This window comes from Thunnus albacares, chromosome 11, assembly GCF_914725855.1.
Source record: "Thunnus albacares chromosome 11, fThuAlb1.1, whole genome shotgun sequence".
Classification (NCBI taxonomy): domain Eukaryota; kingdom Metazoa; phylum Chordata; class Actinopteri; order Scombriformes; family Scombridae; genus Thunnus; species Thunnus albacares.
In genome coordinates, this window is record NC_058116.1 from 8,795,082 (window position 1) to 8,809,038 (window position 13,957).

The window sequence follows — 13,957 nt, forward strand, 5'->3', positions numbered from 1 at the left end:
AAGCAATTTGAGTATGTGAGAAAATATTTGGCAGATTAATTGATAATGAAAATAATTGTTAGTCGTAGTCCTCAAATGTTTTACTCACAAATTCATCCTGATAATCTAACAAAATTCACAAACATTTTTAGCAGAAAGGTGGCATTAACAAACCAAATTCAAGTCAGACAAGCAGCTGCTGAGAAATTCAATGGGTAATCTGTCTAAATTTTGGGAGAAAGTGGATTTAGATAATCCAGCATAACCCCATAAAGCTGCACAAGCTGCTCAGCACACAGAGCTAGTCAAGTAAACTTTTCATGTCCTTGTTTGAATTAGTAATCTCTCTTGTTCTTGTTTTTTTGTTTTTCTTTGTAAGATTTCTTTAGTTCATTTTGTCATCTCACCAAATTCATTGCCTTAAACGAGGGCTCGACTAACTATTATTTTCATTATCGATCACACTGCCTGTTATTTTCTCAATTAACTGTTTGTGTCATAAAATGTCAGGATATAGTGAAAAGTGCTCATTATAATTTCCCAAAGCCCTAATTGAAATTGCTTGATTAGTCTGATCCACAGTCCAAAATACTAATAAAGACTAAATAGTTTTCTGTCATAGAAGAATAAAACTCAGAAAATATGCATAATTGTGAAGCTTGTAAAAGTTTATTTTGGCATTTTACCGTTAAAAAAAAAAAGACTCACTGTCACTTGGAAAATCAAAATTGTTCATTTATTCTCTGTCAAATAATCAATTATTCAACTAATGTTTCAGCACTACTTTACACTGGATGATACTTTTTAATTACATTAATTCAGAAGGTTTTCTTTTGGAATATTATATCAACAGTCAAGGTTTCTTCCTTTCAGTCCAGTTTGACTCATTCTTCTCTCGTTTAGTTTTAATAACTAAATCTATGAACACATTAACAACAATGACAGTGAACTGCAAGAAGACTGGATTCATCTAAGCAGAAATGTCCCTGCCAGATGTGGTGGGTCATATCAGCACATGAGCCTGTATTCAGTTGTTCATCTCATCTCACTGGATGAATTACTGCTTACTCAGGTCCACTTCGTCTGAAAGCACAGAGGTCATTTTAAAGGAAACTTAGTTTCATAGTCATCATCTCAGCTCTCTAGGTTCTCATTTCCAGTCACTGTTTTGGCATCAGGCCTGTTGCCATGAGATATTTCAATCTGCTTTGATTTGACAAGTGACCCAACTTCCTCTTCTCTTCACCGCAAACCGTAGTTACCAAATGTGTTTCAGACTCTTTAGTACGCACTGTTCCCCTCACACTGTTTAGAGCTCTCTGCCTTTTGTTTGTCCCAGCACACTACTCTCCACATCCTCTTACTCTTTCTCTCTCTCACTTCCAGTGTTTGACCAACTAGATCTTGTCACATATGAAGAGGTTGTGAAGCTTCCTGCTTTCAAGAGGAAAACACTAGTTTTGTTAGGTGAGTACAACAGCACAAACGTGGACGTCTGCCTTCAAACTGTAACTGACCTCATTGGCTGACTGTGTGCGTCTTTGTCAGGTGCTCATGGAGTGGGCAGAAGACACATCAAGAACACACTCATAACCAAACACCCCGACAGATTTGCCTACCCCATCCCACGTAAGATGCATCAAAACTCAAAAGTCTCCTCAGAATTACAATGACTGTTTGTTGGAAATGTTAATTCTCTCTTTTTGTCCCTCAGACACAACCAGACCTCCAAAGAAGGATGAGGAGAACGGGAAGAACTACTACTTTGTTTCCCACGACCAGATGATGCAGGACATCAGCAACAATGAGTACCTGGAGTACGGCAGCCATGAGGACGCCATGTACGGGACACGACTGGAGACCATTCGGAAGATCCACCAACAGGGACTTATAGCTATACTTGATGTGGAACCTCAGGTGTGTATTTTTAGGCTTGAATGTGCATGCAGGCATATTTAGGTACATGTTGACCACTAACAGCTGTTCTCCATCAGGCCCTGAAGGTCCTGCGGACAGCAGAGTTCGCCCCATACGTCGTCTTTATTGCTGCACCAACGATCACACCAGGCATCAATGAGGTAGGAATAAACCAAACACTCACATTTATCAAACATTTTAAAGGATAACGCCGTCAATATTCTACTATATATTTTTCTTGGTGTCAACAAATACCATGAAAAGACCAAACGATGAACTCATCCTACTAACAAATATCACCTGTGTTGCCATAGAGCTCCATCGTACAACAACACATCAATGAGCCACAGTGTTGCACTGCACAACATGTTCAACATACAGTTCTAACTAGGACACAAAATAGTCCTTAACAAATGCACCATTTCCTCCTGTTCACATTGGCTAAAAACTACAGAGGCCAGCTGCTGCCTTTTTAAAAAAAATATATATATATATGAAATTATACATTTGTGATTAAAGAGTTTCATCTTCAGAAGGAACAGATGGGCTCGGTGCTGAGTGTCACAGACAGACAGAGTAGGGAAGACAGAAACTATTGTGAAACTTGGTTTCTTCATGGGATGTGTTGACAAGAAAAATATAGACTAACACCATCCTTATCCTTAAACTCAGTGTTTCTTTGAAAGCTGCAAAAACATAATAAAACCTGCTAATGTAATATTGATGCCTAACAGGATAGTGAAATACCAAATCACAATAAATGACATCTCTGACTCAGCAAAGTCATTACATGAAGCACATCCATCACTAAGCATGCATGTGGCCCGGCGGCCGCTCTTTCTGTCTCTTCTTCTCTCATGTTCGCCTCTCATTCCTCTCTGCACTCGTTTATTTTTGCACGCTGCATGCATTTGTTTCTTTGGCACTCCCCTCAGATGCCCAGGTGGTGTCGAACGCTGCCAGTAAGTACAACCTGACAGGATAGCGACTATGTAGTGTTAGTTTTAATTATGTGTGTGTATGCCTTGTCATATGTTTTAGGGAGCATTTATATCCATAGTTTCTGTGGTTCTAGTGGTTAGTTTTTTTCTCTTTTCTCGGACACTTCTCTCCTGCATAGTAAAGGTCCTTACACACTGTGAGATCACTGGTGCCCAGCAGGTGCACTGCATGTCATACACATGATGAGTCTACAAAAATCTGTTGCCACAATGTAAATAGAAAAAAAATGAACACATGCTTTGACAATGCAGCAAAACCATGAATGTAGAATAAAATAACAGTAACAACAAAATATTGGCTGCAGGACTCGCACACCTTTGTTTCAAATATTAAAAAATGGCACATCGGCCCAAATGTTCCACATCATTTTATGCCATATTTCTAGAGCTGCAACGATTAGTGGAGTGTCAGAAAATGAATCAAGAACTATTTTGACATTCGAATAATTGTTTTAGACTTTTTTTAAGGTAAAAATACCAAATATTTGCTGGTTCCAGCTTCTCAAATCGTCTTTGTCTTACAGTAACGTAACGTCAACTGAATATCTTTGGGTTTTTGGACTGATGGCCGGACAAAAGACATTTGAAGACGTTGCCATTTTTTAATATTTACTGATTACTTGTTTAATTTTATAGACAAAATGATGGATCAATAGGTAGCAGATCATTGTGAGAATTAGTGCTGCAACAATAATTCATTATCAATCAATATGTAAATATTTATTTCTATTTTTAAACTATTTCTCTCTATAAAAAAAAAAGTCAGAAAACAGTAAGAAATGTTTTTTGCACAATTTTCCAGAGTCCAAGCTGTTTGTCCATCCAACCGTCTAAAAACCTCAAAGTATCTATTTTTTATGATAAAAAACAGACAAGTGGCACATCCTCACTTTTAAAAAGCTGCAACTAGAGAGTTTTAATCAAAGTTAGTGTGAATACAGTGTGTAGGGACCTTAAGAGGTTCTCTTCCAGTCCTGCATGCGCTTTCATCCCTCCGTCTCTGTTCCTTCATCAGTGTCTAACACCCTTTGTTTCTCCTCCTCCTCCTGCAGGACGAGTCTCTCCAGCGGCTGCAGAAGGAGTCCGAGATCCTGCAGAAGACCTACGCCCACTACTTTGACCAGACCATCATCAACAATGAGATCGATGAGACCATCAGGCACCTGGAGGAGGCCATTGATCTGGTGTGCACCACCAGCCAGTGGGTGCCTGTGTCCTGGGTCTACTGACCTGCAGCCCTGAACTACACCTCCTCCTTCCTTCTTTTCTCCTCCGCCTCCATTACTCTCTCTCTCTCTCTCTCTCTTTCTCTGCTCTTCCTTCTCCCTTCCCAGCAACAACATGTCGGCCAAACTCCCATCATTCCCTCTTCAAAATAATAAAGAAACAAAAAAACAATTAACAAAAAACAATGGGAAACCTCTCTCTACACTGCACTTGATCGAAAACACCCTCAGCGTACTGTGAAAGCGACCACAGCATTCAACCGAAATCCTCTTGAACACTGCACAAACACCTGCAGCGGCCATTCGGACTCTTGCCCTTACAGACAACCTAGTCATAGTGTTGTATAAAAACAGAGTAAAAATGAATATTGTCATGTCTGTACTAGCTAGGAGGCAACATTTTTGTAGATGTTTGTTTTAAAGAGACAGTACTGTGTCCCGTCCTCCCATGTTGGTGCACTGCTAGCTTCCCACGTCTCCGCCACCATCCCTCCATTGCATCGTAGTCCTGTTGGGTGTTGTACTAAACCATCTCTAGACGGACACTGACTGTAGGTGTTCTGTCTATCAGCAGACTGAAGTAAAAGCACACAAACACACTGCTGTCTTCCCATCTATAGATCACGTCACCGGTCCTCATTATTTATTCATTCCTGTTCTTTTAAAAGCCGTAACGCTGGTTTACATCCTCTCACGACTCTATCCTGTTGTTAATCCCGGTACAGTAACAGTATCACCATGCACACACATGCACCTTTCTACCTACCAGGTACTGTCTCTTCTAAATAAATCCATAAGTGTTTTAGAGATTTGAATGAGGTAAATCATGCATGTGGACATTTTGCAAGCTTCCATGCTGTCAGTCAGTCAGTGTTCCTTGTGTCCCTCTGTAAACCTCCGAGAAAGAAAAGAATAAAACAAAAACATGTTAAAAAAAAAACAAACAAAAAAACATTCCAGCTGTTTGGAAGAACTCAGCCAAGGGAAGCAAGAGGGGCCAAGAAAAAAAAAAAAAACAGCGACGGAGCCAGATGTTGACTTGACACCTATGCACATCCCTTGCATTTCAGGTGACATTTCTAAACCACAGATTTATAAAAGATCAACCATGTAGTGAGATGTGTTTGTAAAAAAAAAATCAAATAAAAGTCTTGATTTTTCTCTTTTTGATTTGTCATACTGCACACAAAAAAAGGAAGAATTTCACCTTATTCCTCATTTGCCATTTCAGAAATGTGATGTCCAAGACTACTGGTGTTTCAATCAAGTTTAAAATTGACGAGAGATGAAATGCTGATTTTTATTCTGCAACTGTGTAACTGTCTGCAAAGGATGTGTACACCATTCATTCTGCAAGGTGACGACTTTGCTAGGGAAGAGGAAGCAGTGTGTGCATCAGAATAACCATGTATATGAATATGACAGACTGACATACAGCTGCCCTTGTGTAAATGACTCTGCAATGATAACAGTACTTCAGTTTGAACAATTTTTTAAATATATTTCCTTTTATGTGTTGGAAAAATTAACATCCGAGTGGCTTTTTCTTTTTTTTTTCCACTGCACATTTGCATGCAAACTGACATTAACAACCTAAAGTCCAGGAACCACAAAGCAAGTTCTGCTTTCATCAAAGCTGGTTATTAACTGATGACTGGGTTGAAGCAGGAAGTGTTTCCACAGTGACGTTTTGGTGCTTTCTTGTCTCGTGATAAACAAACTACTGTGAAGAAGCAGTGGTGGGATGTAACTAAATTTAGGCTGCAGCCTTTATTATAATGATTATTTTCATTATTGATTAGTCTGTTGATTATTTTCTCAATTCAAGGTTTAGTCAATATTATTTGAATTGCTTGATTTGTCGGACAGCCCCAAATAATGAGTCATTTCATTCAGATATTCAGTTTAATATGATCAAAGTTAAAGAAACCCAGCATTCACACTTGCTGAACTTTTCGGGATTAATAGATTATTATAATTGTGGCTGGTAAATTTTCTGTCCATCAATTAATGAAGTAATTGTTTCTGCTCGAAACTAAATACACTTAACTCAAGTCCTGTACTTGAGTACAATTTTGAGGTATTCATATTTTCTTGAGTATTTTCATTTTATGCTACATAAATTACTTCTGAGATTAAGATTTTAGATACAAAACATGATTGGTTTATAAAATATGATGCATGTAATAGGTTAAACTACCCAAAATATATATATATAAAGCAGTTAAAATCAGCTCCACATCAACCAGCTACAACATTAAAGTACTGCTTACATGTTAATGTTTAGTTATATTAATATTATATATAATATTATATAATATTTTGTAGATCTTTTACAATAAACAAAAATACTTTACAATTATTATCTCATTGAGTCTAAAAAGATTTAATACTCACAAAGCTGCCTCATGTTATGCTGAGCTGCAAGGAAGGAAGGAATAAGAGTGTAAAATCTAAATCTGAAATCAAAGAAACATATTGCAGTTCAATATGCACCTACTTCAATCACTGTTCATTATTCTGTTAGTGTGATGACTTCTATCTGTTTTGATCCCAGAGTCAACAAGAGGTTGTCTTAAACATTCCTTCTATTTCTGACATAAATAGGGTTGCAACGAATATTTTTTCATATTGTCAATGATTAATCTGCCAATTTTTTTTATTAATATGAGATATACAACAGTGTTGCATACAGTTGCAATCAACACAAGTACAATATATAACAAAGAGTACAGTGGTATGTCAAAGACACAATAATAATTTACATACAACAAAATAAAAATGTGGTTAATTGTTTGATCTGTAAACTGTCAGAATACAGTTGACAAAATGCTTGTTTTCTCTTGATTAAAAGTGAGGAAGACAACCAGCAAATACTGAGACTTGAGAAGTTGGGACCAGTTAATTTTTGCATTAAAAATTACTTTGATTAACCAGTCGTCTAAATAGTTGCTGATTAATTTTCTGTCAATCTAATCATTTCAGTCCTAAAGTAAATTAATTCTACTGATTTACAAAAATATTGTTTTGTGCTCTTTAATACCTACAGTAGCCATGCAACATCAGTTACCATGGTGATATAACCCAATTAAAATGAGCCATTTTCTTGATAGCTGAAAAGGTTGTTAGTAAGGAAATCACACACACACACACACACACACAGTGTGAGGCTGAACAGGCAACGAGGGCATGGAGGGACGTGGTGAGAGCAGTCTGGGCAAACAGAGTGGAAACATTCACATGGATTATTCAGGACTAACAGGGTCATTAACTGAATCATCAACAACACACAAACACCCCGCCAAAAAGAGACAAAACATCACAACACAACAACCTACAACAAACAAACACGTGGGGTCAGCTAAACAGACCATAATATAACTGAACACCAAAGAGTTCAACTTACCATCATATACAGTTTTATAGAAACGTGACTGTGCTGCAGCAGAATGTTGGAGTATAAAACTGAACCGATAAGACGATTGACAGAAAATTAATTGGCAAAATTAAATAAAAAAAATTTAAAAGCACAAAAACAAAATCCTTTGTTTCCATCCACTGATGTGAATATTTGCTGTTTTTCTTGGTTTAATAAGATAGTAAATTGAATATCTTTGGATTTTAGACTGTTGGTCAGACAATATGACATCAGTCTGGACTATTTTCTGACATTTTATACACTCAATAATCATCAATTTATTAAGAAAATCATCAAAATATTCAGTTATTAAAATAATTGTTAGTTGCAGCCCTAAAACTGACCTTTAAATGAATTAGTAGATGAAGTCATGCTGTCCAGCCCGCAAACACAGTCCTGAGGCTTAGAAAGTTCAGGTGAATGTGCACTCAGCTGACCTCTGTCCAGTGCTGCATTTTGTGATTTCAATCAATCCAAGTGAGTGATTAGAATGAACCAGAGCCCGAGCACAGACTTTCACTGTTGCGTAATCTCATAGCATTAACATCTGAAAAAAGAGGTGCTGTTGACTAAGGACAGCTGTGTTTTTGTTTTGCTTTTTTTTTTTTTTTTATCATATATGGATTTTAAATCTCAGAATGAAAATGGATGCACCGCCTCAGCAGGAGGCGCCGGGCTAATGTAGCTGTTACTGTGAAGCACAGAGGTCGTTTCAATGTGCAGCTGGCTGGTTCATAATTCTCATTTTATTATCTGTGGAGTACTGCTTTGAGGATGACAACAAAACATTAAAAAGATACAAAGATACAGGCCTGAGCAACTGGATATTGTGATAGTCATTTAAAAGTAGGGTTCATATCTCTGTTATAAAGTACAGCTACAAAGATTAGTTGATTAATTGATCAGTCAATTGACAGAAAATTCACCAGCAACTATTTTCATGTCGATTTTGAGTCATTCCTTGAGAAATGTCCACATTTTCTGATTCCAACTTCTAAAATGTGAATATTTTTTGGTTTCTTAAGTCCTCTCTGACAGTAAACTGAATATTTTTGGGTTGTGGACTGTTGGTCAGGTCAAATGTTTACTCTGTAGATAATTAATATTCCTGTCTTTTTGCATAGTATATTTGCTTCATAGCTCATTTTTTCACCAGTTTGGTAGTTGAACAGACTGTAATATGTTCATTTCAGCTCAGCACTTTATTGTCTCACAAGAGGAATTTATTTTTTGCATCAAAGGAAGCATAAAACATTAAGTATAAAGACAATAAAAATACATGATCAGATCCTGTTTACTGAGAAAGTCTCAGATTGAGTAATGTACATTATGAACCTGCATGTAAACTCATACCAACAGTATAATGTTATTAAGAAGTCTCAGTTTCTACCTGTTGTGTAAATAAAAACAAACAACTATTTTTTTTTATGACGCCACCACTACATTTTATACTCTTCACAGATTTACAAGAACAGAAGGTAATGACTTACAGTAAAACGCCTGTTACCCCACTATAGGCCGTTCGCGAACTACATGAAGTTTGGTCGCTCTCGGCTTCCGTAGTTGTATAAATAAGTATCGACCTTCTCTGACCGACGTCAGGACTTCTGGGAAAACGGTGAAAAGGTGAGTTGAGTCTGTAAACAATATGTGGCTTCATAACAGTTGTATTTTAGTGACGCAGGGCCACGTCTTACTCATAAAAATCTAGTTTTGTATATTTCAAAACTTAAGTGCTTAGACTGAAAACGTGAACTTGACCGAGCAAATCTCTAATTCTGTGTAAATTGATTGATTTGATTTATTGATTGGGACAGTGTGCAGTTTTAAACATTAAAGATGCACTGCAGCGGAGTTGTATATTTTTGTAAAATTAATACCTGTTTAGATTACCGTAATGTTTCTATTGAGTGTTGTTTTTTTATTATTAGATTCCAGCTTTAGTGCAACTTTTATCAAAGGGTAACTTCAGCAACAGGCTTTGTTCACAAAGGCACCGCGATTTAAGATTAATTACGTTTCAGGTTTAACAAAGACTTAATCCCTATCCCATTACACTGGCCGATTCTTACTGTTAGTTTAACTGTATAATACCAGTATAATAAGTAGCTAAACTGTATATACTACCTTTGGTATAATTTATGGTATAAATTATTTAAACTGTCTCTTGGTATGGATAAATGTTTACAGAATTGTCTAAATGGAGGAAAAACAAAAATAACCACTGTCAAACTGGGAAATAAACCTCCTGCTGTTGCATCCTGGAGAGACCCGGTTTATTATCAGTTATCCATCTCATACTGACAGCGTGTCAAGCTAAAGTTACAAGATAATAATAATAATAATAATATAATACACTGTACTTATTCAAAAAACAAAGATAAAAAGTGCTTTACATGGTTGAAAAATATAAAAAGAATAATAGTAATAAAACAGCAGATATAAAGTGGTTGCAACTAACTTATTTTCATGATCAATTACTCTAAAATATGATCATTTGGTTCATAAAATATCTGGTAATAGCAAAAAATTATGCCATCATTGCTTTAAAATTACTTAAAAGATGAATTAACTATCAAAACAACTCAGATTATTACGTAATAGATCTAAAAGGTTCCACACTAGACATCAATTTAATACACAAACTTACAAGTTAATGTGGTCATATAATATCAGACAAGAAGTGTTTGAATATTCACCAGAAATATTCCCAAAAACAACCAACTTAATATGATTTTTATTGTTTAATAATAATGTTTCACAGTTGTTAGAGGACAAAAGGAGGCAGGCCTAAGCAAGTTTTAAAATCTGTAGATGCATATCTTAAGAATTACTTATATAAATTGATGTCTTATATACAGATGTGGCTTTCAGCTGTGTCTCATGGATACCAAATGCTAATGGACCCATGGACCATGATCTTTGGTATGTTAAATGGTCTGAATTGTCATGGTTTGTATTAAAGCACTTAAAAAATCTCCCCTGTCTAATAATGCATCACTATTGTACATACAGGTACATACACAGCGGGAAGATGCAAGGCTTTACCCTCTTGAGGACTGTTGATTTCAGAGTCTGAACAGCACTGCAATCCAGAGAATGGTAACTGGTTGTAACTGGACATATTGGGGGGGGGGGGGGTTAATATTGCCCCTTGAGACTCAACTCTGGCTCACGTGTCTTTGTTGTGCAATGAGTGGGCAGAAAGAAACTGGCTCTGGCATGGAACCGAGTCAGATACATTCACTTCATCACAGCGCTGTGAATTTACAGTCAGCTGTAATGTTTATTTTATTTTATTTTATGTAGACTCTGTTAAGCCTGTGTTATAAGGTGACAGAAAGTAACAGGTCTATATCATCATCTGCATTGAACTCCTACATAGTGGGGGTTTGGAGCAATGTATTTTATTTACCAAATTCATTATTTGTTATTCATTATTCATTCTCTGAATGCTCAGTTTGCAATGTTATCTCTACTTCGTCCTCATGATGACATCACATTATTACACGCATGACCACAAATGGCCATCCATTTCGTAGCCTTTGCTCAAACATATACGGATGTATTTGAAAAGTTTGCATTTCGAGTAAAAAAATTTAAAAAATAAGTGAAATCTACTACAGTGGAAACTGCTTATAATGATCACAGTTACAGTGATTGACCGCTTATATGGATCAAAAAGCTCGGGACAGAATCATTCCTATACAAATGCTGTTTAAATAATTCACCTATAGTAATCAAGTAGTCTGCTTACAGTGTTCATTTTGGGTCCTTTCATACATGACAACATATGGAAAAAAATGTAAAACTGTGGTAATTCTTTTTTTTTTTTTTTTTTTTACTTTACTCCCATGATACATGTATGATATGTATATGTGCAGCTGTAACCGCAGTAACCCGTCTGCTTCGCGCTGGTTACCTGAGCCTGTTGCTGCATGCACACTGGAATCATGACAGGAAAATAAAAGTCATTTTGTCGCAATGAAAAACGTAGTCTCCTTGAAGTTTATGACAAACTGCCATAAACGAGCCAATGAGATGCAGCAGCGAAACAAGTGTTTGAAACAGCATTCATGTAATATTTATTTATTTAAATATTTATTGGGACCATGTACAGTGTTAAACATAAATGTTACCATTTGATGTACTGTATCAGAGTTAGCTTATAGCCAATTTTCATCTGCAGTCCCTTTGGCAGGTCACAATTAAAACATATAACGGAACAATAACAAACATTACAAAGCAAAAAACACACAGGACACATAATGCAAAATACAAAGCTACACACAATAGCACATCACATACAGCCACAATGTCAACTAGAAATCAATAATGTGAAGCTTGTCAAATTAAAAGCAAGATTATTTGTGCATAAATATACAAATGTCAGTTAGATGGTAATCTGCATGAGAAATAAAGAAAAACTGACACAGACATGATGATTATATGTGGTTTCCACTATACTACTTAGCTGGAGCTAACCAATCAGAACAGAGCAGGCTCATCGGGGAGGGGGTCTTAAAGAGACAGGAGCTAAAACAGCCTGTTTCAGACAGGGGATGAGCTGACAAGCATAAAGTGTTTTTTGAACTGTTGAACCCCAAAATATAATTCTAGACCTGGAAATGTACATGATGCATTCCCTTTAACAGATTAAATGATTGTTGAAACTGGAAACTAACGAAACCAACCATGTAATGCTGATTTGTTTTCACAGGATTTGTCCTCACAGCTGTACTATAGAGCTCAACGTGCCCAAACATCATCCTGCTTAAATGTTTGGGGAAAACATTTGAAGCTGTCTGCAGATAGGTACAGTACACCTTGGAAGACATGGTTGAAAGTGAGCATTTTTCAACAACATGAAACAAATGCTTCAAGACATGCCTAAAAAGCATTCGGGCATAAATGTAGAAAGCAATTTTATATAATTTTGTGATATTTTGTGTAAAGTATTCAATAGAAGGTCAAATATAATTACTCATACATTAGTAAAAGATTAATTCATATTTGCTGACAGTGCAATAACAGCTCAAACAATGCTTCAATCCAAGTCTTTCCTCTGCTTAATGGAAGCTTAATGGCTTATATCAATAAAATACTTTAAATTAATTGTGTAGTTGTCATGTGTCATTCTTCCTGTCTGTTGCCTCAACACACATTGAACGCTCAACTAAGAGTTTTCCTCAAATTTGAAACATATAACACAATCAAGGAACAGCATGTCTGTTATTAATCAGCAACAACAAATGTGTTGACATAGTGTGAGTGCTACAAGACAACATTACCGTTTCTTCTTAATTGTACCAATATTTATTTATTTTTAAATCTAGTTATTTGCAACACAACTCTGAGTGTTTGATTTTACCTCTGAAGATGGTACTCATGAAGAAGCACAATCCAGGCACAACGTAAGCTTACATAGTTTGAAATCTTTACAACAATAGATGTACACAATAAATAACAGTGAATATATATTTCTTGTATTTATATGCCTTTACACAGAATTCAACTGTAAAAGTATGATTGTCTTTAATTGAACCAGTGATGTTTTGACTGCAAAAGATAAAAGAATAATTGAAAGCAGATGTGAAATTTTAATTTTTTATTGCATTTTTGTAATCATGAACCAGTTAAGCTTTGGGGGTAATTTAGAGTGTCCAATTAATGAAAAATGGTAGGAAACCAGAGTCCCCAGAGTAAACCCACACCACCACAGCAGACAGCGCACAAACTAGAAGAGACTCAGGCTCGGGGCTCGAACCCTCATCTCCTAGCTATAAGGTGTCACTGAAGTGGCCCTCAGTCCTGCCCTACATCAAGGTAACCCTAAACCTAACCTTAACCCCCTCAGTGAGGTAACTAACCTGCTCCACTGGTCTCTGCCCCTCGATGTTTTAGGACAGAGACCAGTGGTGCAGGAGGAAAAAGGAGGCAGGTAGATGTGAGTCAGTAATAATGAAGGGTGGTGGCCAGTGGAGGAGGAGATAGGTAGATGTGAATCTGTAATAATAAGGAGATAGGTAGATGTGAATCCGTAATAATGAGGAGATAGGTAGATGTGAGTCAGTAATAATGTAGGACGGTGGCCAGTGGAGGAGGAGATAGGTAGATGTGAATCCGTAATAATGAGGAGATAGGTAGATGTGAATCCGTAATAATGAGGAGATAGGTAGATGTGAGTCCGTGATAATGAGGAGATAGGTAGATGTGAGGCGGGACTTCTTGCGTTCATCTTGAAGGAAAAAAGAGAAACCTCCATTATTCTTTTTTCCTTCAAGATGAAGGCTACAGTTGTCGGTCGTCCCCATCCCATCTCTGATGTGACTGTAGATAAGATCGCTGAGTTCTTTTGTGAAAACCAGATGTTTCCCACTGGAAATTATCTCTAACTGCTGAAACACAGAAACCTC

The 13,957-nt window shown here is 36.6% G+C and overlaps 1 protein-coding gene and 1 long non-coding RNA gene across 12 annotated transcripts in view; both read left to right on the forward strand.

Moving 5' to 3' along the window:
* caska (calcium/calmodulin-dependent serine protein kinase a) overlaps positions 1-5,652 on the forward strand; it is a 121,445-nt gene extending 115,793 nt beyond the window's left edge. For all 11 annotated transcript variants that reach the window (XM_044364921.1, XM_044364923.1, XM_044364927.1 and 8 more), the window contains 5 exons: positions 1,366-1,446; positions 1,528-1,608; positions 1,694-1,896; positions 1,974-2,057; positions 3,950-5,652. In XM_044364921.1, the coding sequence (XP_044220856.1) occupies positions 1,366-1,446; positions 1,528-1,608; positions 1,694-1,896; positions 1,974-2,057; positions 3,950-4,126 (626 nt within the window). In that variant the 3' untranslated portion in view covers positions 4,127-5,652. The remainder of the gene's footprint in view (positions 1-1,365; positions 1,447-1,527; positions 1,609-1,693; positions 1,897-1,973; positions 2,058-3,949) is intronic.
* Positions 5,653-9,173: 3,521 nt separating this feature from the next.
* Positions 9,174-12,341, forward strand: LOC122992033. Its single transcript, XR_006405967.1, has 3 exons — positions 9,174-10,466; positions 10,557-10,643; positions 12,262-12,341. It is a non-coding gene; the product is annotated as an uncharacterized LOC122992033 (long non-coding RNA).
* The last annotated feature ends 1,616 nt before the right edge of the window (positions 12,342-13,957 follow it).